Raw genomic sequence first — 25495 nt, 5'->3', positions numbered from 1 at the left:
AAATTTGCCAGCAAAATTAACACTGGTGTCAATCAACCCGATCGTATTCATTTCTGGCAATGTCTGTCCGCTGCCTCAGAGCAGGCGGACAGGTTATGGAGCAGTGGTCTTTAGACCGCTGCTTCATAACTTCTGTTTCCGGCGAGCCAAAACACAGAGCTTCAAGCTCCGTACGGAGCATGATAAATATGCCCCTTAATGTAAGCAGTCTTTCCCCCCCCCCACTACAACTCTTCTTACCCCCCACAGTTATTAACCCCTAAACAATCATAATCCAACCTCAAGAAACCAGCTAATTTTGAATTTTAAAATCAACCAATAGGATTAATGACTATTCCTATTGGATTATTTAAATTTACATTAGGCCAATAGGAATAAAAAAAATACTATATCACTTGTATAGTAACAAGAAAAAGACAGAGAAGAGCCAGAGTAAGGAATGACAACAAGAGGAACCTGTTGTACCATGAATGAAGATTTCACCAGAAAAGACAAGACTGGTGCAATGTGCACTGCTCCAAAAAAACATAATTTATGCTTACCTGATAAATTTATTTCTCTTGTAGTGTATCCAGTCCACGGATCATCCATTACTTATGGGATATTAACTCCTCCCCAACAGGAAGTGCAAGAGGATTCACCCAGCAGAGCTGCTATATAGCTCCTCCCCTAACTGCCATTACCAGTCATTCGACCGAAAACATGCAGAGAAAGGAAAACCATAGGGTACAGTGGTGACTGTAGTTTAATGGAAAAATTACCTGCCTTAAAGTGACAGGGCGGGCCGTGGACTGGATACACTACAAGAGAAATAAATTTATCAGGTAAGCATAAATTATGTTTTCTCTTGTTAAGTGTATCCAGTCCACGGATCATCCATTACTTATGGGATACCAATACCAAAGCTAAAGTACACGGATGACGGGAGGGACAGGCAGGCTCTTTATACGGAAGGAACCACTGCCTGAAGAACCTTTCTCCCAAAAACAGCCTCCGAAGAAGCAAAAGTGTCAAATTTGTAAAATTTGGAAAAAGTATGAAGAGAAGACCAAGTTGCAGCCTTGCAAATCTGTTCAACAGAAGCCTCATTCTTAAAGGCCCAAGTGGAAGCCACAGCTCTAGTAGAATGTGCTGTAATTCTTTCAGGAGGCTGCTGTCCAGCAGTCTCATAGGCTAACCGTATTATGCTACGAAGCCAAAAGGAGAGAGAGGTAGCTGAAGCTTTTTGACCTCTCCTCTGACCAGAATAAACGACAAACAGGGAAGACGTTTGTCGAAAATCCTTAGTTGCCTGTAGATAAAATTTCAGGGCACGGACTACATCTAGATTGTGTAGCAGACGTTCCTTTTTCGAAGAAGGATTAGGACACAAAGATGTAACCACAATCTCTTGATTGATATTCCTGTTAGTGACCACCTTAGGTAGGAACCCAGGTTTAGTACGCAGAACTACCTTGTCTGAATGAAAAATCAGATAAAGAGAATCACAATGTAAGGCAGATAACTCAGAGACTCTTTGAGCCGAGGAAATCGCCATTAAAAACAGAACTTTCCAAGATAACAACTTGATATCAATGGAATGAAGGGGTTCAAACGGAACCCCCTGTAAAACATTAAGAACTAAGTTCAAACTCCATGGTGGAGCAACAGTTTTAAACACAGGCTTGATCCTAGCTAAAGCCTGACAAAAAGCTTGAACGTCCGGAACTTCTGACAGACTTTTGTGTAAAAGAATGGACAGAGCTGAAATCTGTCCCTTTAAGGAACTAGCGGATAACCCCTTTTCTAAACCTTCTTGTAGAAAAGACAATATCCTTGGAATCCTAACCTTACTCCATGAGTAACTCTTGGATTCGCACCAATATAAGTATTTGCGCCATATCTTATGGTAAATCTTTCTAGGAACAGGCTTCCTAGCCTGTATTAAGGTATCAATAACTGACTCAGAAAAACCACGTTTTGATAAAATCAAGCGTTCAATTTCCAAGCAGTCAGCTTCAGAGAAATTAGATTTTGATGTTTGAAGGGACCCTGGATCAGAAGGTCCTGTTTCAGAGGTAGCGACCAAGGTGGACAGGATGACATGTCCACTAGATCTGCATACCAAGTCCTGCGTGGCCATGCAGGCGTTATTAGAATCACTGATACTCTCTCCTGTTTGATTCTGGCAATCAATCGAGGAAGCATCGGGAAGGGTGGAAACACATAAGCCATTCCGAAGGTCCAAGGTGCTGTCAAAGCATCTATCAGAACCGCTCCCGGATCCCTAGATCTGGACCCGTAACGAGGAAGCTTGGCGTTCTGTCGAGACGCCATGAGATCTATCTCTGGTTTGCCCCAACGTCGAAGTATTTGGGCAAAGACCTCCGGATGAAGTTCCCACTCCCCCGGATGAAAAGTCTGACGACTTAAGAAATCCGCCTCCCAGTTCTCCACTCCCGGGATGTGGATTGCTGACAGGTGGCAAGAGTGAGACTCTGCCCAGCGAATTATCTTTGATACTTCCATCATTGCTAGGGAGCTTCTTGTCCCTCCCTGATGGTTGATGTAAGCTACAGTCGTGATGTTGTCCGACTGAAACCTGATGAACCCCCGAGTTGTTAACTGGGGCCAAGCCAGAAGGGCATTGAGAACTGCTCTCAATTCCAGAATGTTTATTGGTAGGAGACTCTCCTCCTGATTCCATTGTCCCTGAGCCTTCAGAGAATTTCAGACAGCGCCCCAACCTAGTAGGCTGGCGTCTGCTGTTACAATTGTCCAGTCCGGCCTGCTGAATGGCATCCCCTTGGACAGATGTGGCCGAGAAAGCCACCATAGAAGAGAATTTCTGGTCTCTTGATCCAGATTCAGAGTAGGGGACAAGTCTGAGTAATCCCCATTCCACTGACTTAGCATGCACAATTGCAGCGGTCTGAGATGTAGACGTGCAAAGGGTACTATGTCCATTGCTGCTACCATTAAGCCGATCACCTCCATGCATTGAGCTACTGACGGGTGTTGAATGGAATGAAGGACACGGCATGCATTTTGAAGCTTTAACCTGTCTTCTGTCAGGTAAATCTTCATTTCTACAGAATCTATAAGAGTCCCCAAGAAGGGAACTCTTGTGAGTGGAAAGAGAGAACTCTTCTTTTCGTTCACCTTCCATCCATGCGACCTTAGAAATGCCAGTACTAACTCTGTATGAGACTTGGCAGTTTGAAAGCTTGAAGCTTGTATCAGAATGTCGTCTAGGTACGGAGCTACCGCAATTCCTCGCGGTCTTAGTACCGCCAGAAGAGCACACAGAACCTTTGTGAAGATTCTCAGAGCCGTAGCCAATCCGAATGGAAGAGCTACAAACTGGTAATGCCTGTCTAGAAAGGCAAACCTTAGATACCGGTAATGATCTTTGTGAATCGGTATGTGAAGGTAAGCATCCTTTAAATCCACTGTGGTCATGTACTGACCCTTTTGGATCATGGGTAAAATTGTCCGAATAGTTTCCATTTTGAACGATGGAACTCTTAGGAATTTGTTTAGGATCTTTAAATCCAAGATTGGCCTGAAAGTTCCCTCTTTTTTGGGAACCACAAACAGATTTGAGTAAAACCCTTGTCCTTGTTCCGACCGCGGAACCGGATGGATCACTCCCATTAATAAAAGATCTTGTACGCAGCGTAGAAACGCCTCTTTCTTTATTTGGTTTGTTGACAACCTTGACAGATGAAATCTCCCTCTTGGGGGAGAGAATTTGAAGTCTAGAAGGTATCCCTGAGATATGATCTCTAACGCCCAGGGATCCTGGACATCTCTTGCCCAAGCCTGGGCGAAGAGAGAAAGTCTGCCCCCCACTAGATCCGTTCCCGGATCGGGGGCCCTCGATTCATGCTGTCTTAGGGGCAGCAGCAGGTTTCCTGGCCTGCTTGCCCTTGTTCCAGGACTGGTTAGGTCTCCAGCCTTGTCTGTAGCGAGCAACAGCTCCTTCCTGTTTTGGTGCAGAGGAAGTTGATGCTGCTCCTGCTTTGAAATTACGAAAGGAACGAAAATTAGACTGTCTAGCCTTAGGTTTGGCTCTGTCTTGAGGCAGGGCATGGCCTTTACCTCCTGTAATGTCAGCGATAATTTCTTTCAACCCGGGCCCGAATAAGGTCTGCCCTTTGAAAGGTATATTAAGCAATTTAGATTTAGAAGTAACGTCAGCTGACCAGGATTTTAGCCACAGTGCTCTGCGTGCCTGAATGGCGAATCCGGAATTCTTAGCCGTAAGTTTAGTTAAATGTACTACGGCATCTGAAATAAATGAGTTAGCTAACTTAAGGGCTTTAAGCTTGTGTGTAATCTCATCTAATGGAGCTGATTCAAGTGTCTCTTCCAGAGACTCAAACCAAAATGCTGCTGCAGCCGTGACAGGCGCAATGCATGCAAGAGGTTGCAATATAAAACCTTGTTGAACAAACATTTTCTTAAGGTAACCCTCTAACTTTTTATCCATTGGATCTGAAAAGGCACAGCTATCCTCCACCGGGATAGTGGTACGCTTAGCTAAAGTAGAAACTGCTCCCTCCACCTTAGGGACCGTTTGCCATAAGTCCCGTGTGGTGGCGTCTATTGGAAACATCTTTCTAAATATCGGAGGGGGTGAGAACGGCACACCGGGTCTATCCCACTCCTTAGTAACAATTTCAGTAAGTCTCTTAGGTATAGGAAAAACGTCAGTACTCGCCGGTACCGCAAAATATTTATCCAACCTACACATTTTCTCTGGTATTGCAACTGTGTTACAATCATTCAGAGCCGCTAACACCTCCCCTAGTAATACACAGAGGTTTTCCAGCTTAAATTTAAAATTTGAAATATCTGAATCCAGTTTGTTTGGATCAGAACCGTCACCCGCAGAATGAAGCTCTCCGTCCTCATGTTCTGCAAATTGTGACGCAGTGTCTGACATGGCCCTAATATTATCAGCGCACTCTGTTCTCACCCCAGAGTGATCACGCTTACCTCTTAGTTCTGGTAATTTAGCCAAAACTTCAGTCATAACAGTAGCCATATCCTGTAATGTGATTTGTAATGGCCTCCCAGATGTACTCGGCGCTACAATATCACGCACCTCCCGAGCGGGAGATGCAGGTACTGACACGTGAGGCGAGTTAGTCGGCATAACTCTCCCCTCGTTGTTTGGTGAAATATGTTCAATTTGTACAGATTGACTTTTATTTAAAGTAGCATCAATACAGTTAGTACATAAATTTCTATTGGGCTCCACTTTGGCTTTAGCACATATAGCACAGATATCTTCCTCTGAATCAGACATGTTTAACACACTAGCAAATAAACTAGCAACTTGGAAATACTTTTCAAGTAATTTACTATAATATGAAAACGTACTGTGCCTATAAGAAGCACAGAAAAAGTTATGACAGTTGAAAATTAATAAACTGAAAAGTTATAGCATCAAATCTTTGTAAAAAACACAATTTTAGCAAAGGATTGCTCCCATTAGCAAAGGATAACTAACCCTGATAGCAGAAAAAAAAAAAAATACAGAAATAAACGTTTTTTTATCACAGTCAACTACAATCTCACAGCTCTGCTGTGAGTGATTATCTCCCTCAAAACAAGTTTTGAAGACCCCTGAGTTCTGTAGAGATGAACCGGATCATGCAGGGAAGACAATAAACTTCTGACTGAATTTTTTGATGCGTAGCAAAGGCACCAAAAAAAAGGCCCCTCCCCCTCACACACAACAGTGAGAGAGATCAGTAAACTGTCATAAATTAAATAAAACGACTGCCAAGTGGAAAAAAATAGTGCCCAAAACATTTTTTCACCCAGTACCTCAGAAAATTAAACGATTTTACATGCCAGCAAAAAACGTTTAACATTAATAAATTGAGTGTTATTAAAAAGCCTGTTGCTAGTCCCTGCAAATTAGGCTAAAGTTTTATGCATACAGTATAATTCCAGTGAAGTGCCATTCCCCAGAATACTGAAGTGTAAAATATACATACATGACAGCCTGATACCAGTTGCTGCTACTGCATTTAAGGCTGAGTTTACATTATATCGGTATGGCAGAATTTTCTCATCAATTCCATTGTCAGAAAATAATAAGCTGCTACATACCTCTTTGCAGATTAATCTGCCCGCTGTCCCCTGATCTGAAGTTTACCTCTCCTCAGATGGCAGAGAAACAGCAATATGATCTTAACTACGCCGGCTAAAATCATAGTAAAAACTCAGGTAGATTCTTCTTCAAATTCTACCAGAGAAGGAATAACACACTCCGGTGCTATTATAAAATAACAAACTTTTGATTGAAGGTATGAAACTAAGTATAATCACCACAGTCCTCTCACACATCCTATCTATTCGTTGGGTGCAAGAGAATGACTGGTAATGGCAGTTAGGGGAGGAGCTATATAGCAGCTCTGCTGGGTGAATCCTCTTGCACTTCCTGTTGGGGAGGAGTTAATATCCCATAAGTAATGGATGATCCGTGGACTGGATACACTTAACAAGAGAAATAATGCTAGGATACAAAATATTAAACTATGCACAAACATTATGGATAATACCCAAGTGAAATTTGTGCTCCATAACCATTACATTTTTGTACACCACCTCTAAATAAAGTCACGTGTTTAAAAATAAAAAAAAGAAAAGAAAATAAACTCAAGCACATATGTCAGCAGGATATGTAGACACTGGTCACTTTTATACATAAATACCTATTAGATATTTTCACAAGAATACATACAAAATAAATAATTTACATACTCAAAACATTTGTAATAAATGGTTCTGCCCAAAACAGACACATATATAAATAAAATATTCTTTTTGTAGAGCAACAATAGATGATGTATATATGTATACATACAGATTACACATTTGTAACATATGCATACAATAACCATTTTTTATTATAAATTCTCACATTTATTTCTTTTTATATAGCATGATTGCCTTATGAGCCCTGAGATTGTATTTACAGAGAGTGGAGAGTTTGAGTGGCACTGTGAACGAGTGTGACTTGGTGCATACGTGAGGGAAAAGAAAGGGAGGAAAAAGAAGTCAATCCAATGTTCAGAGTCAAGAAACAAGTGCTTGCATGGCTCGCTTTATGGGATCCAGTGAGAGTGTGAGTGAAGCTTGGATCTTCCGAATGAGACACATATCAACTGGGAAGAATCTGTAGATTTTAGGAGGTTATGCTGCTTACACAGGGCCAGGAGAAGAACATGAATGACTGTACCACCAGCATTAGAACTATAACCATATGCTAACTTACACGCACCAGGAGTACAGGGACATGTATACAATGCAATATATATGTATAAGGAGAAAAGCTTCTAGTAAAAGATAGGACTGTTTCAGAGAGAGCTTCTACTGTGCATGGAACACTGTACCTGCTACAATTCCCATTCATAATAACTCACCTGATGGACTGAATGAAGGCTATTATCTATTTATAATATAACTGTCACTCATGGCTTACAGTGTCTTGATAAAGCGTTGGTATTTCCGTAATTACAACTACTAATATAAGTATTGCGAAGTGTTGACCTTTACCTGAAGTGCATTGTGACATTGTCACACGTTCAATCCTGGTGTTGTTTCTACAGGCTGTTACTTCCATTTGGCACTGGTTTTGGTAAATGATGCCATCAGAACCACACACTGGATCCCCATCATAACCACAGTCTCGGTAGCACATACAACGCTCAAAGTGCCCCTCCTCTGGACAGGAATATGCACCACTGCAGGCGCTAGAGGGAGCAAAACCTGAAACAGAGACACAAAACCCACACGGATGATGTAACATGAAAGGGAGATGTAAAGAATATGGTGGGCATGAGATGTGTGGTGTTTAGAATAAGTGGAACATATACAAAGGGTTTAAGAGATAGTTAAAGATATCAATACAATTTGGAAATCTAGGTTAGGCATAAAAATTAGATGGCGTTAGTACAGAGTGAGATATAAAGAAGAGAATTTCAGCGTGAAGGGGGAGGGGTTAAAGTGATAGTAAAATTTGCTTTGTTCGCTTGCTATGCTGTATTGAAAAGCATACCTAGATAGGCTGAAGAGCAGCAATGCACTGGTTGGGGCTAGCTGGTTATTGATGGCTTCACATATATGCCTCTTGTCTTTGGCTGACAATGATATGCTCAGCTAAACAGATATGCTCAGCTAGCTCTGAGTAGTGCACAACTGCTCCTGGGCCTACTCTTTAACAAAGGATAAAAAGAAGGTTGTTTAAAATTGCATACTCTCTCTGAATCATGAAAGCTTCATTTTGACTTCACTATCAATTTAATAGTTGATAGAGGAAAGACACGGAGGTTCAGAAAGCAGGGAAGGTGTGTGGAAGAGAAGAAAGGGATATGAGGATAGAGGGCAATGCAATGTCATAAATGGCAAACACTCATGGTTTTAATATTTATTCTTACCAGTTATCTGACTTCTGGAGCTCTCTACCTCATTACACATGGTGCCATCACACAATTCCCTTGACAGTGGGCTATTCTCACTTGCATTATAAAATCTGGTGGCTTCAAATGCTGTGTGTGAATTGGGACAGAGAAAGGTTAGAGTTCACCCTAGCATATACAGATACATTATTCCAATAAAAGCTATAGATACACAGGGGCCCAGTTATCAAGATCCGGATCGCTGCTCAATAACCTGCTGGTGCAATGCTGAATACCGAGAGTGTATTGCTCTCTGTATTCAGCGAGGTCTGGCGGACCTGATCCGCACTGTCGGATCAGGTCTGCCAGACCTTTGATAAATATCCCCCACAGAATGATGTGCAGCAAATGGTGGCCACAGATAATGTAACCATCATAAAGCAAAAGACAGAAATACTTCAGTGCTTGCAGTACCTAACTCATCACACATACTAAAGGCAATAGAGTAGTATGATAAAATAGTACTAGGAAGGTTTAACCTAGTTAGAAAACACTTACTTGGCTCATAATAGTCATAAATTTTGACTGGAACTGGAGCAGTTTTCCCCATAATATATTCCCTGAAAGCTTGCAGCTGTACACAGGTCATACACTGACTGGGGATCTAAAATGAAAAAAGAGTTTCAGATCAGTAACTATGGGTAAACAATACGTTTTCGCTATCAACCCCTATCAAGTCTCGGAAAAATAAATACAGAGTGGCTATTGGGATGTACCACACTGACCAATGAATAAACAACACGGGTGAGTGGAAAAGTTATTTTACTTTACTAATAACTTCAAAGGAAATATTAAATGTGTATATGGGGAGACCTGCTTAAAATATCTTTTGTCAAAACAAATAACATTGTCCTGTATATTCCTTTAATCAGTATACTCTGTGGCATCCAGTGAAATAATGACACCAATGGACAATGTTGAGAAAAAAAAAATTCTCTAGTTATGCAGAGTTTTTTATTGTACAATAACTAGCAAATTATATTTCAAAGGATTTTTTTTAAATAAAATTCTAAATCTATTCTGTCATTTCAGATGGCAAATACAAAGTATATTCATCACTGATGCATTATTCAGCTCATTTGCAGGTGGTGGGGTGGAACAAAAAGTTTTCCCACATCACAGTACCAATCTCTATATCCCAGTTCAACCTTTAAACAAAGAAAATATTAGAAAATTGAAGGAACTATACAAGAGAAACAAATGTGAATACAAAAAAGATAAAGATATATACTCATGGATTAAACATCTGAACTCAATGGGGCTTGAATTACTAATGTGTATTTAATTTGCTTTTGCCATTTGACATAATTATAGGGAGAATACAAGAGCTCACCATACACTGAGCCAATATGGGCAGAATAAGACTATGGGGCCCATTTATCAAGCTCTGGATGGAGCCTGAGGGCCTTTGCTTCTGGTGAGCCTGCAGGGTCGCCAAAAGCAGCAGTTATGAAGCAGAGGTCTAAAGACCGCTGCTCCATAACCTGTCCGCCTGCTCTGAGCAGGCAGACACACATTGGCGAAAATCAACCCAATCGAGTACGATCGGGTTGATTGACACCTCCCTGCTGGCGGCCGATTGGCCGCGAATCTGCAGGGGGCGGTGTTGCACCAGCAGCTCACAAGAGCTGGTGGTGCAATGCTGAATACGGATCCGCACTATTGGAGTCCACCAGACCTTTGATACATATACCCCTATATGGGAAAATGTAACTATTTAGAGATTCTTCAGGGACTATGATCAGACCTTTAGAACATTAAAGGGACACTAAACCCCAAAATTTTCTTTCATGATTCAGATAGAGAATACAATTTTAAACAACATTCCAATTTATCTAGATATGCTTTTCAGCAAAGAATATCAAGAGAATGAAGCAAATTAGATAATAGAAGTCAATTAGAAAGTTGTTAAAAATTGAAAGAAAATATTTGGGTTTCAATGCGCCATAAATAAAGCTTGCATGTTTACATTTAGTTTTGTGTGGCTTTTCTTTTACAAACATATTTCTAAAGCTCAGAGCAGCACATGACTCCTCTGCTATAAATGCTGTTGTCTTTAGTCATGATCAGCAAAGCTGGATGTTGAAGGTTTTGACTTTGTCTCAGATGAGTAGGCAATGTCCATCTATGAAGACACCACTTTTTGTTTGACTGATTGATTTATGAAGATTTAAAGGTCTTAGAGCCTACTGAGCAAAAACTCGCCAGCATGGAAAGCAATCACGCAAAATCTGTTGTTTTGGAAGGAGCATTATATTGCAATGTGTGTGTTGTATCTCATTCACACCCAGAACTATACAAAACCAGATAAACAGCTCTCAAGCTAACATTTTTACATTTTCTAAAATTCTTTGAGGGACCTCACAGTACTGATGACATTTCTTAGATAATCTCACCAAAGCGGATAGCTTTAGATAACTTTCCTATGTGGACTAGTTTCACTTTAGCAGTTTTAAGAAAATAATTTTTTTTAAATCAGGTATATTGCATGTAATAGTATTTGCAATGTTGTCTACAGTTTAAAATACCACTTTTATTTGCCATGCAGTCTGTCATAAATGTTCTTTAAAGGGACACTAAACCCAATTTTTTCTCTTTAACGATTCATATAGAGCATGCAATTTTAAGCAACGTTCTAATTTACTCCTATTGTCAAATTTTCTTTGTTCTCTAGTTATCTTTATTTAAAAAGTAGGAATGTAAAGCTTAAGAGCCGGCCCATTTTTGGTTGAGAATCTGGGTTATGCTTGCTTATTGGTTTGTTAAATGTAGCCACAAATAAGCAAGCGCTATCCAGGGTGCTGAACCTAAAATGGGCCGGCTCCTAAGCTTTAAATGACTGCTTTTTAAATAAAGATAGCAAGAGAATGAAGAAAAATTGATAGTAGGAGTAAATTAGAAAGTTGCTTAAAAGTGCATGCTCTGTCTGAATCATTAAAGAACAAATGTGGGTTTAGTGTCCCTTTAAAGTTATGATTGTGCTTTATTTTAATGCATTGTTTTTTTGGTTGTTTTTTAAGAAATAAGTTTCCTTATTTCAAATATCCAAATTTCATAGTCTGCTATATACAAAAAGTATATATTAGTTTTAAATACATGCAACAATAACAATTACTTTGTCAGTAGAAATGGTGCTGTATTACTTCAGTGTCACTTCAATAATTTTGGGCCAATACAATGAGCAAATTTCAAAAGAATGTAAAATACAATATTAAAGGGATAGTAAACAACAAAAATTTTATTGTTTAAAAAGATAGACATTCCCTTTATTTTCCATTCCCCAGTTTTGCATAACCAACACTGTTATAGAAATGTACTTTTTACCTCTGTCATCACCTTGTATCTAAGCTTCTGCAGACTGCCTCCTTATCTCAGATGTTTTGACAGACTTGCATTTCAGACAATTAGTGCTGACTCTTAAATAACTTCACGTGCCTGAGCACAATATTATCTATATGAAACACATGAACTAACTAAATGCAGAGGCGGCCTTCAAGGGCTTAGAAATTAGCATATGAGCCTACCTAGGTTTAGCTTTCAAGTAAGAACATCAAGAGAACAAACAAAATTTGATGATAAAAGTACATTAGAAAGTTGTTTAAAATGACATGCCCCATTTAAATCATGAAAGTTTAATTTGGACTTTACTATCCCTTTAATAGAAATGGATTAAAGATGTAATAAAAAAAAACTTACCTCATCAAAATAAAACAGCACTTTTCTTCCATCAACCTCATAGCGTTTCAGTCCTATCTGTTTGTTCATCAACAGCTAAAATGAAAAATACAAACAAAAAACCTATATATAATAAAAATGAACCATTCTTGGTTATCAATAGTATAGGTACTTATAATCTAGAGAGTAGTGTTCATTATACTGTGTGTTGATACATGGACAAAAGCAGTGTAGGACAAAACTAGCTAAAGACTAGACCCTGGCCTGGATGATTCACCACAGGAATAAATAAAGCTTAAGAATTAAAAAAAAATCATAAAAGTTCAAAGCAAAATTTTGATTATGTCTTGTAAAACAGACACCTGCAATTATTATATGGAAAAGGTATTTAATTATTGTCAGTATAGCTTACATCACTACATAAATCTGTCTATGTACAGAATAATACACAATACATGACATTGTAAAACACAATACATAATAACAGCCAAAGCAAACAAGTCACAATATCCAAAACCAGCATTGTGCTCCTCTCCTCCTCTTCTAAAACTCTATTTAAATCCTCTTAGAATCACACTTTCTCTCTGTTTTCCTTCTCTCAGTCACTTGGCTAATCTCAGAGGATCCTGGTCACTTGCTGGTCTTCTACAGGAAAAGCATCCTAAATTCATTTACAGATTTTTTAGATCACATAATCAACTGCCTTTTCTCCTGTTAACTGTTTTAATAAACTAGCTCATTATGCAATTTCTGCCTCTCATTCTCAACAATGTCCCATCTTAAATCCCTCATTATAGACTACTTTAGAAAATCTCCCACGATGCTCTTCTGTTTGACCAACTTACATTCCAACCCCACATTTGGCAACCATTATACGTATTTTGCCTTTAGGCTTTTTTCTAAGGTCAGAACCAATGATTATACTTCTAAATATCTTTACTCGTCAGGGTGTGTTTTCTCTGTCTCTTGGACATATTAAACCTTATGTTCCTTCTATCCTTACTTTATTGTGTCAAAATGAACAATCTAAAACACATTTAGAACACAACCTTTCATGGAAATACCCATTTTATTTATCCCGTGTTCCAGCTTAATCCACTACCATTTCTCTGTGAGTGAAATAGATTACGAGAGAAGCTGGTACTGACATCTCTTTTGGTGATCATTCTAACAAAGATGCGCTGGCTACTACATCTCATTTAAACTCCTTTTCATACTATTCTGAGGGTTGCAGATCGTGTAGTGACTATACTTTTACATTATTTAAGTTCAGTGCACATGCTGACAACCCGTTGTATCTCCTTTAAAGGGACATGAAACCCCTTTCATGATTTAGGTAGAACATACAATTTTAAACAACTTTCCAGTTTACTTCTATTATCAAATTTCCTTCATTGTCTTTGTATCATTTGTTGAAGGAGCAGCAATGCACTACTGGTTTCTAACTGAACACATGGGCGAGCCAATGACAATCAGTATATATATATGTGACAGACCCTTCTGTCAGTACTGAAAGAGTTAACTTTGTTCAGCTTTAAGAAGCTATTTTCTAAAGACAAGGTTGCTAGCCTCAGCTATTGTGTACTGTAATTAAGTTTAGTGATAAACATTCACATTGTTTAATCACATCCAGGCATATAGCCTTCAATAAAGTGCATTCTGTTTTAACCTTCAATGTGGAGCCTGGTCTCATGTTTGAGGGGGGAATTAGCTGGGTTGTGAGTTGCTGATCTCACATTCAAGGCATTTTCCATCTGGTATTAACCCTTGGTATCCTGTTGGTACCGTAACAATTGGTGGCAAGCGACGGGATGATCCTTATCGCCCAGAAGAGCAACTACACAAGCCAGTAACCTCAGGAAGAGGGGGATTTTTACAATACTGACTAAGATGGAAGGAGTACCAGGGACAGAAGGAACCAATGGGCCCAGCATATCAGACAGAACCCCAGAAGAAGCAAGTTTTGATCGGGCGGTTAAAATAAGACTGGCACATTATGGCCCCAACCCATCTGCAGACATTATCGACCGGGTCATAGCAGCTGTGGAGGCCAACCTACTTCGCCAAAGCGGCGCTGCAGCAGCCCAAGTCACAGCAACCCCAGTGGAAAAGAGAAAAGTAAATTTTGCAGCTTTTAAAAACTTCCTGGAAACAGAAGGAGAGATTGATGGGTACCTTGTGGATTTTGAGAGGCAATGTGCACTACACCAGGTACCCGCAGAGGACTGGGTCACGATATTATCCGGAAAATTATCCGGCCAGGCCAGAGAGGCTTTTCGGGCCATTACAGATGAGGAAGTCGGGGATTATAATACTGTAAAAGAGGCTCTGCTCTCCAGGTATGCGGTTACACCGGAGGCATACCGGAGGCGGTTCAGAGACACTGTTAAATTAGCTGGTGATTCCTACGTTGAGTGGGCATATAAGGTGCACCGCACAGCATCTTACTGGATGGCGGGGTGCCAAGCCGTATCTGGGGAAGAGGTGCTGCAGCTATTCCTGTTGGAACATTGCTTTGACAAGTTATCAGCAGGAGTTAGAGAGTGGGTTCGGGACCGTAAACCCTCCACCCTGCATGAAGCTGCTCGCCTGGCAGATGAGTATACGGATGCCCGCAAACTGGACACTGCTACCACTAAGCCCCCTGCTAGAGTGGAGTACAGACCCCCAGTCACCCCAGCAGCTGCCAGTTACCAACCCCCGGCGCACCGCTATACCACACGGCCTCCGGCCACGAACTACCCTCAGAGAGCCCGGTTCAATTCGCGGGGCTACTCACAACCTATTCGGTGCTTTGGATGTAAGCAACTTGGGCACAAAAGACCAGAGTGTCCCCTAAACGCAGCGAACCAAGCACAGTCCTGGAGAAGACCCGCCGGCAGAATCCCACGTAACCCTCAGCCTGCGGCCCACTACGTAGAGGAGCAAGAATGGTGGGGCATCCTACATGATGCAGACCCCGTGCAAGCTGCCCACTGGAATAACCGGCAACTGGTTAAAGTGAATGGGAAGGAGGTCAGTGGTCTACGGGATACTGGTGCTACCATGACCTTGCTTCAAAAGAACTTGGTGTCTGAGAAACAGCACACTGGAGACACTGTGGCTGTGAGGGTAGCAGGGGGCGCTGTGTTCCGCCTACCTGTTGCCCAGTTACATTTGGATTGGGGAGGGGGCGCTAGACCTGTGAATGTGGGGGTCAAGAAGGACTTACCTGCTGATGTTCTCCTTGGAAATAACTTGGCCCCCCTTGTTTCTGCCTATGCTCCCATGGGTCCCACCAATGTTAACCCTGTGACTACCCGTGCCCAGATCCATGCCGCAGAGACTGACCCACCTGCTGCTAAGCCCCAGGACGCTGAGCTCAGTAAATCTCTATCCGCTATTGATACGTGGAAGTCCCGTTACAATGCGCTGATGAAGGAGAAGAGTCAAGTAGAGGATGAAATGGTCACGTTAAACAATCACGTAACAGTGCTAGCGGGAGAGAAGAGGAGTGCAGAGGAAAAAGCGCGTTTAGAACGTGAATCTCTGCTAGACAAGCTGCACCGACAGACTGCAGAAAACACCAGCTTGAGAGTGGAACATGAAACATTAACGACAAACTTAGCGACACTGGAGGAGAAGCTGACGTTGGCTCATAGTGAGGTGCAGCAAATCAAGGGCACCCTATGTCAGTATGAAGGGATTGTGGATACCTATAAAGAGCAGGTACAAAAACCACGTAAATAAGCTGATGAGATTTTGAAGGACTGTTTAGCCCTGGTCTGGGCACTGAAGAAGTTGAACCCTTATTTATACAGGCAGGAATTCTCTCTCATAACGGGAATACAGATGGATTGTCCCGGCAAACTGACATGCCTACCACCTCATAGTCCGGTCATCCCCAGGTTGACCCGCCAAAGGGTCAAGCCGGGTCTGCCGGAGTGTTCCACTAGGGGGGAGCTATGTGACAGACCCTTCTGTCAGTACTGAAAGAGTTAACTTTGTTCAGCTTTAAGAATCTATTTTCTAAAGACAAGGTTGGTAGCCTCAGCTATTGTGTACTGTAATTAAGTTTAGTGATAAACATTCACATGGTTTAATCACATCCAGAGAGCAGACGCCCAAGTGATAAGAAAGACTAAATTGTTTATCTGCTTAAGTAATGTAATTCTATTGTATCATGTCAAAGGGCGTTTTCCCTCTATCTAATGTACAATATTCTTTCAACCCCCCATCTGGGGACAGACCTGCATAAATACTGGGCATATAGCCTTCAATAAAGTGCATTCTGTTTTAACCTTCAATGTGGAGCCTGGTCTCATGTTTGAGGGGGGAATTAGCTGGGTTGTGAGTTGCTGATCTCACATTCAGGGCATCTTCCATCTGGTATTAACCCTTGGTATCCTGTTGGTACCGTAACAATATATATATATATATATATATATATATATGCAGCCACCAATTAACAGCTAAAACCTATTTTATTTGCTGCTCTTGAGCATTCCTAGATAAAACTTTCAGCAAAGGATAACAAAAGAAGGAAGCAGATTAAATAATAGAAGTACATTGGAAAGTTGTTTAAAATTGTATGCTCTGTCTAAATCATGAATGTCTAATTATGACTTTACTGTCCCTTTAAACCAGTGGTCTCAAAGTATAGGCCCTGGGGCCATATGCGGCCCCCAAGATAGTTTAATGTGGCCCTCCCTTGTTTGAGGTAAACCATTCATTTGGGCTGTCATTTTTTTTAGGGTTCTAAGAGGTGTAACTAGTTGATGTTCTATATAGGCACTCAAGAGATAAATATAAAGGCAAGTGTTTAGTGTAGTCTCCCACCATGCACTGCTTGGATAAATGTCACTTTTGACATTGTTATACAGTTCCAGAATGATCACTTCACTTGGCACTCACAAGATAAATATAGACAACTGTGTATGTCTATTGTGGGCTACAACTCCCACCATGCACTACTACTTTGGTAAAATGTCACTTCCAGTTCTTAGTATATCTAGCACATACTCAGTTCAAGCGGCCCCCATGAGCCCAGGACACTTGGCCAGTGGCCCCCAGATACATTGAGTTTAATACCCCTGCTTTAAACTATCCAAATATGAGCCTCTGGTCCTGTAATCCCAACTCTGCGATGGTCTAATCAGGATTTATTTTAAAGTTCCAGAGAATACATTTTCCCACCATCACAAGCTGTTATGTTTCTTCTTTGTCTTCTCTTCTTTTTTAAAAACACTAATTAATGATTGTATTTATTACTCCCAATATTACCATTATTATCTTATGTATTTCTCTTCTGGCTCTAAGCTTCATATTTCATTTAGACAAATCCAGAGTTTATTTCACCTCCCTACACATTCTGATTGATACTTCTCCTATTTAGGTTGATTATGAACTCTTCATTCAAACCTGCTAACATTACAGTTTTCACCTCAGACTTACAAGAAGGGGTTTCAGCTATTTTTGGAAATAATTTTCTGCTTTGCTTTCTATCGCCTAGATTTAGAGTTCTGCGGTAGCCGTCAAAAGCAGCTTTAAGGGGTCCTAACGCTGCTTTTGGCCGCCCGCTGGTATTTAGAGTCGTGTAGGTAAGGGTCTAACGCTCACTTTCAAGCCGCGACTTTTCCATACCACAGATCCCCTTACACCAATTGCGTATCCTATCTTTTCAATGGGATCTTCCTAACGCCTGTATTTAGAGTCTTGGCTGAAGTGAGCAGTAGACCCTCTACCGACAAGACTCCAGCCGCAAAAAAAAGTCAGTAGTTAAGAGCTTTATGGGCTAACGCCGGTTTATAAAGCTCTTAACTACTGTTCTCTAAAGTACACTAACACCCATAAACTACCTATGTACCCCTAAACCGAGGTCCCCCCACATCGCCGCCACTATAATAAATATTATTAACCCCTAATCTGCCGACCGCACACCGCCGCCACCTACATTATCCCTATGAACCCCTAATCTGCTGCCCCTAACATCGCCGACACCTACATAATATTTATTAACCCCTAATCTGCCCCCCCCAACGTCGCCGCTACCTAACTACACTTATTAACCCCTAATCTGCTGACCGGACCTAGCTGCTACTCTAATAAATGTATTAACCCCTAAATCGCTGCACTCCCGCCTCGCAAACCCTATAATAAATAGTATTAACCCCTAATCTGCCCTCCCTAACATCGCCGCCACCGAACTTCAAGTATTAACCCCTAATCTGCCGACCGGACCTCGCCGCTACTATAATAAATGTATTAACCCCTAAAGCTAACTCTAACCCTAACCCTAACACCCCCTTAAGTTAAATATAATTTTAATCTAACAAAATAAATTAAATATTATTAACTAAAGTATTCCTATTTAAAACTAAATACTTAACCTGTAAAATAAACCCTAATATAGCTACAATATAACGAATAATTATATTGTAGCTATTTTAGCATTTATATTTATTTTACAGGCAACTTTGTATTTATTTTAACTAGGTACAATAGCTATTAAATTGTTATTTACTATTTAATAGCTACATAGTTAAAATAAATACAAAATTACCTGTAAAATAAATCCTAACCTAAGTTACAATTAAACCTAACACTACACTAGCAATAAATTAAATTAAATAAATTACCTACAATTACAAACAATTAAATAAACTAAACTAAATTACAAAAAAACAAACACTAAATTACAAAAAATAAAAAAAGATTACAGGAATTTTAAGCAAATTACACCTACTCTAAGCCCCCTAATAAAATAACAAAGCCCCCCAAAATAAAAAAAATTCCCTACCCTAATCTAAATTACAGCTCTATTACCAGCCCTTAAAAGGGCTTTTTGCGGGGCATGCCCCAAAGTAATCAGCTCTTTTGCCTGTAAAAAAAACCAATACCACCCCCCAACATTAAAACCCACCACCCACATACCCCTACTCTAACCCAAACCCCCCTTAAATAAACCTAACCCTACCCCCCTGAAGATCTCCCTACCTTGAGTCGTGTTCACCAAGCCGGGCACCGATGGACCAAAAGAGGATATCCGGGGCGGCAGAAGTCTTCATCCTATCTGGGCAGAAGAGGACATCCAGACCGGCAGACATCTTCATCCAAGCGGCATCTTCTATCTTCATCCATCCGACGAGGAGCGGCTCCATCTTCAAGACCTCCGGCGCGGAACATCCTCCTTCCCCGGCGACTACCCGTCGAATGAAGGTTCCTTTAAGTGACGTCATCCAAGATGGCGTCCCTCGAATTCCGATTGGCTGATAGGATTCTATCAGCCAATCAGAATTAAGGTAGGAAAAATCTGATTGGCTGATTGAATCAGCCAATCCGATTCAAGTTCAATCGGATTGGCTGATCCAATCAGCCAATCAGATTGAGCTTGCATTCTATTGGCTGTTCCGATGAGCCAATAGAATGCGAGCTCAATCTGATTGGCTGATTGGATCAGCCAATCCGATTGAACTTGAATCTGATTGGCTGATTCAATCAGCCAATCAGATTTTTCCTACCTTAATTCCGATTGGCTGATAGAATCCTATCAGCCAATCAGAATTCGAGGGACGCCATCTTGGATGACGTCACTTAAAGGAACCTTCATTCGTCAGGTAGTCATCGGGGAAGGAGGATGTTCCGCGCAGTAGGTCTTGAAGATAGAGCTGCTCCTCGTTGGATGGATGAAGATAGAAGATGCCGCTTGGATGAAGATGTCTGCCGGTAAGGATGTCCTCTTCTGCCCGGTTAGGATGAAGACTTCTGCCAACCCGGATGTCCTCTTTTGGTCCATCGGTGCCCGGCTGGGTGAACACGACGCAAGGTAGGGAGATCTTCAGGGGGGAGTGTTAGGGTTATTTAAGGGGGGTTTGGTTTAGAGTAGGGGTTTGTGGTTTTTAATGTTGGGGGGTGGTATTGTGTTTTTTTTAACAGGCAAAAGAGCTGATTACCTTGGGGCATGCCCCGCAAAAAGCCCTTTTAAGCGCTGGTAATAGAGCTATTAACTTTTTAAATTTAGATTAGGGTAGGGAATTTTTTTTATTTTGCGGGGCTTTGTTATTTTATTAGGGGTTAATACATTTATTATAGTAGCGGCGAGGTCCGGTCGGCAGATTAGGGGTTAATACTTGAAGTTCAATGGCGGCGATGTTAGGTAGGGGGGCAGATTAGGGGTTAATACTATTTATTATCAGGTTTGCGAGGCGGGAGTGCGGCGGTTTAGGGGTTAATAACTTTATTAGAGTAGCGGCGAGGTCTGGTCGGCAGATTAGGGGTTAATAAGTGTAGGTAAGGTAGCGGCGACGTTGGGGGGGCAGATTAGGGGTTAATAAATATAATATAGGGGTCGGCGATGTTAGGGGCAGCAGATTAAGGGTACATAGGGATAATGTAGGTTGCGGCGGTGTCCTGAGCGGCAGATTAGGGGTTAATAGTGTAATGCAGGTGTCAGCGATAGCGGGGATGGCAGATTAGGGGTTAATAAGTGTAAGGTTAGGGGGGTTTAGACTCGGGGTACATGTTAGGGTGTTAGGTGCAGACTTAGAGAGTGTTTCCCCATAGGAAACAATGGGGCTGCGTTAGGAGCTGAACGCTGCTTTTTTGCAGGTGTTAGGTTTTTTTTCAGCCCAAAATGCCCCATTGTTTCCTATGGGGGAATCGTGCATGAGCACGTTTTTTCAGCTAGCCGCTACCGTAAGCAACGCTGGTATTAAGAGTTGAAGTGGCAGAAAATATGCCTGTACGCTCCCTTTTTGGAGCCTAACGCAGCCCCAGTGGCGTCACTAGGGTTGGTGTCACCCGGTGCGGTAAGTCATGGTGTCACCCCCCCCCCCCCCCAGAAAGCAGACACACACAAAAACACAGGCAAACACACATACAAACACTCAGACACACTTAAACACATACTCAGATGCACACACAAACACTCGGAAACACACTCAGACACACACACAAAAACACACACACAAAAACACTGAGACACACAAAAACTCAGACACACACATATAAAATATGTAAACTGAACTGCATTAATTAGGAAGCTCATGCCTAGAGCTGCTCCCTGGCTCAGCAGAACATCAAATGAAAGATAAATAGAGCACTCTAAAATAAATCACTGAAGAAAAGGTTTAGGCAAGCAAACTATGAAAATTCTGCTCTCTGACTCTGTTCCAAGTCTGTCAGTGCACAGCCCTGGGTCGCATGTCAGTGAGCACAGATAGGCAGGCAGGTTTAGGCTAGCAGCACAACTTTGCAAGCCCCACGGCACACCCACAACATTCATAGTGAAATTGGGCAGGGGAGGAGCAAAGTACAAACAAGCAAAAGCAGCCAGGAAAACTATTTGTTGAAATTGCAGCACTGGCTCAAGGGGCAAAAAAATTGTGTGTCTACAACTTCCCCAGTCCCCCTAATGTTCACAAATGCCAGCCTCTAATAAAATAATCTATGCATCTCAACATTGTATTTCTTTGAATTTCAATAAAATTAAAAAAAAAAAAAAAAAAAAAAAAAAAAAAAATTTTTTTTTTTTTTTTGGTGTCACCCCCTGGAGGGTGTCACCCGGGTGCGGCCCGCCCCCCCCGCCCGCCCCTAGTGACGCCACTGCGCAGCCCTTCAGAGAATTCTAAATACCAGCGTTGTTTAGAAGCAGCGCTAGAAAAAAAAGACGCATAGCTAACGCACCCCTTTGGCCGCAAAACTCTAAATCTAGGCGTTTATTTCCTCTTTTTGTAGTGGATTCATTTTTCTAAAATTAATTTTAAGCTTTTACCTTGAATACTAAAGATAAAGAGGCTTGTTTGGAAAGGAAAGGGTTAAAGTGGTGGTCGAGGCTTTAAATCATGGCATCAGTTAGGCCATTTGCACGGCTCATTTTGTTTATGTTTTTATAGGTCTTACGCTTTTTGTTTTTATGTTCTCTTTGCAAATGCTGCCATAGAGGCATTAAGGAAAGTTAAAGCAAACTGTCTCTGTGCATCGTTATATTAAAGGGACACTAAACCCAAATTTTATCTTTCATAATTAAGATAGAGCATTTCAATTTTAAGCAACATTCTAATTTACTCCTATTATCAAATTCTCTTTGTTCTTTTGCTATCTTTATTTAAAAAGCAGGAATGTAAAGCTTAAGAGCCGGCCTATTTTTAGTTGAGAACCTGGGTTGTGCTTGCTTATTGGTTTGCTAAATGTAGCCACAAATAAGCAAGCGCTATCCAGGGTGCTGAACCTAAAATGGGCTGGCTCCTAAGCTTTAAATTCCTGCTTTTTAAATAAAGATAACAAGAGAATGAAGAACAATTGATAGTAGGAGTAAATTAGAAAGTTGCTTAAAAGTGCATGCTCTATCTGAATCATTAAAGAGAAAATGTGGGTTTAGTGTCCCTTTAAAGTTATGATTGTGCTTTTTTTTGTTTTTATGTTTTCTTTGCAAATGCTTTCTAATTTACTCCTATTATCAATTTTTCTTCACTCTCTTGATATCATTATTTGATGTAGCCACCAATCAGCAAGTGCCACCCTAGGTGCTGAACCAAAGATGGGCCGACTCATAAACTTACATTCCTGCTTTTTCAAATAAAGATACCAAGAGAGAGAAGAAAATTGATAATAGGAGTAAATGGATTTCATTTTTGTTAACCCTTACACTGTCTATACATTGATTTTATGACCATTGAATTCACTTCTTTCTGAAAGCATGTTGTTTCATCTACTAAATATACATAAAGAATGATCATTGTGTTATTTTACATTTAAATTATTGCAAAGTACTTTGCTGTGTAAACTTGTTGCTGCCACATGTATGAGTTGTCCTAAAAAACTAGAATTGAAGAGTGGAGCTTACACTAAGAATTGTTAACATTGCAACTTGTAAGCTTAGCAGTCCTTGTGGGGTTTAGCTATAATTAACATACTTATTATTTCACTGTTTTATTCATATAATTTAGACAGTATTGTTTTATTGAAGGAACGGGTACTGTGTGCCAGCAGTAAATCTCTGTTGCAATTCTAATTCTTAACTTAGTTAAAGACTGGCAACTTTTAAAGTACATTCCTGAAATAATGTAAAGGATTCTATTAGCTGACCTCTTCTAATGAGCCCAATAAAATAGAAATCCTCTCCCTGCTGAGAGCATCATTCTGCGAGGGCTCCGTCTGGGCTGTGGAATGCCCCACATGCCTTGTGCCATGGGGCGCTGCAGACGACAAACAGCTCCCTTCACATTACCCTCCTCAAGTTGATAGATGCTAAGTCAGTAACCTTTTGAGTTCCTGATCTCTTATTTCTATGAGATTTATTAAAGGGACATAAACCCCAATATTTTCTTTTAAACAACTTTCCAATTTACTTCTATTATCTAATTTGCTTCATTCTCTTGGTATCATTTGTTTCGGAAACAGCAATGCACATGGGTGAACCAATAACACGTGGCATAAATGTGCAACCACCAATCAGCAGCTTCTGAGCATACCTAGAATACTAAGACAATGAAACAAATTAGATAATAGAAGTAAATTGGAAAGTTGTTTAAAAATTACATGTTTAATCAGAATCATGACAGAAACAATTTGTGTTTCATGTCACTTTAAGGCAAATTATCTTACACTTGATATGATTTGGAAAACATTCAACAATATAAACAAAATTACCCATTATTGACACATTCCACTCTAAACAATCTTTTGTTATATACTGATCCACTGCCTTTCGTAAAGTAAAGTAGCACACTGATATGGTACTTTTTAAAAAAAATAATATTCTGTATTGCTGCAGATTATAAAGCAGATTGAATATCTGTGAAAATTGGCACAGCCTTAGAGACACTACAAAATTGAAAATGAGAGTTTCTGTGTATGAGAGAAGAGTTTCTGTGTATGTAAGAGAGAAAATAATAAGCTTGACTGTGATAATAGGGAGAGGACAATATAAGATACACTAACATTTGTTGCTAGGCAAGGTAGACAGCTCCAGAAATGGACCTGTTCAAACTCTTCACCTGAGGAAGAGGCGTGGCCTTGAAATGGCCAGACTGCAGTGTGTTTGGCAATGCTGGTTTACAGTATTTTGATCAGTGCAAGTATTTGTTTACATTGTTTTTATTTATTTATTTATTTTTTAAATATATTTTAATTGAAGATAGAATAGATGTTACAAATGTTCATATATAGGGGCCGATTTAACAAGCCACGAATCTGGCCATCTCGCCCTGTTTCCGTGTGAGCCTTCAAGCTCGCTGAAATCAGGAGTTAAGAAGCAGCGGTCTTAAGACCGCTGCTACTTAACTGTATCCGTTGCCTCTGAGCGGCTACAGCAATCAACCCGATCCTATATGAGCGGGTTGATTGGCACCCCCTGCTAGTGGCCGATTGGCCGCAAATCTGCAGGGGGCGGCATTGCACAAGCAGTTCACCACCATAACTGCTTGTGCAAAGCTGAATGCGGACAGCGTATGCTGTCCACATTCAGCGATGTCTGGCAGACATGATACGCTGCAGCGTATCATGTCCGCCGCAAGGTAATAATAAATTGGCCCCATAGAGTTCAATACAGATAAGTGTTTTACACAACCATTTACAAACAATACGATAAAGATAAACACGTCTAGTGTAACTACACATTGGTACAGGGGTAGTATATCATATGTTTTCCAATAACAGCAGCAAATGGAAGATGTCTCAACTAAATCTATATCTAGTAAGTTAGGTCATAAGACCTATTCTAGGTTAGGAGCACCAAAATGTAAGTAGATATAATCTCAAATAAGCACTCACTAATTATAGCATCCTCATCTTTTTTGTTATATTAGAGAAGTAGATGACCCTCATCAAGCTAGAGAGGTTACTTTTGGGTCTCATTGAACCTTGCAATGACTGTATATAGGGGTGAATATCTTATATCAATACAATAATAATAACAAATGGGCTTTCAATTCCTATACAATACATATCAAATACTCGAAGCCCCAACAGAAACAAACTATGCTGTTTATCAGTGAAATACTTTTGAGGCTTAGGATTTGCTATAAAAAATATATGATATAGAAATGAGTTAACTATATAAGCGTATAGTTGGACATGGTAGAGGCAATTAACAGTAAATTGTGACTAGCAATAAATTATATACAGATCTAAACAAAAACCAATAATGCTCCCCCAGTAGATTCCAGTTGTAACCATTAAATAATAAGCTAAGGGTATGTGTAGTACTTTTTCTGAAGAGCATAATCTATAATATAGAGAACTAGTTTAGGAGCAAAACCAAAATGCACTCAGGACACTCTATAATTGATTTGTGTGGTTTTGTGTAATGTTTAGTGTTAGAATATGCATGAAGGTCATTAAGTATCTAGTCCCTGAAACATAAAATAAGGTCACTTGCCTCT

The 25495-nt window shown here is 40.5% G+C and overlaps 1 protein-coding gene across 1 annotated transcript in view; it reads right to left on the bottom strand.

The window, feature by feature from the left end:
* The window catches only part of CPAMD8 (C3 and PZP like alpha-2-macroglobulin domain containing 8), a 276510-nt gene that overhangs the window by 9415 nt on the left and 241600 nt on the right, over positions 1-25495 (bottom strand). The window contains exons 37-40 of the mRNA XM_053702891.1: positions 12156-12230; positions 8958-9063; positions 8439-8549; positions 7558-7770 (exon numbers count right to left, since the gene is read on the bottom strand). Coding sequence (XP_053558866.1) covers positions 7558-7770; positions 8439-8549; positions 8958-9063; positions 12156-12230 — 505 coding nt within the window. The remainder of the gene's footprint in view (positions 1-7557; positions 7771-8438; positions 8550-8957; positions 9064-12155; positions 12231-25495) is intronic.

Source organism: Bombina bombina, chromosome 2 (genome assembly GCF_027579735.1).
Source record: "Bombina bombina isolate aBomBom1 chromosome 2, aBomBom1.pri, whole genome shotgun sequence".
NCBI classification, from domain to species: domain Eukaryota; kingdom Metazoa; phylum Chordata; class Amphibia; order Anura; family Bombinatoridae; genus Bombina; species Bombina bombina.
The sequence above is the reverse complement of the archived record's forward strand: the minus strand, read 5'-3'. Positions and strand labels throughout refer to the sequence as shown.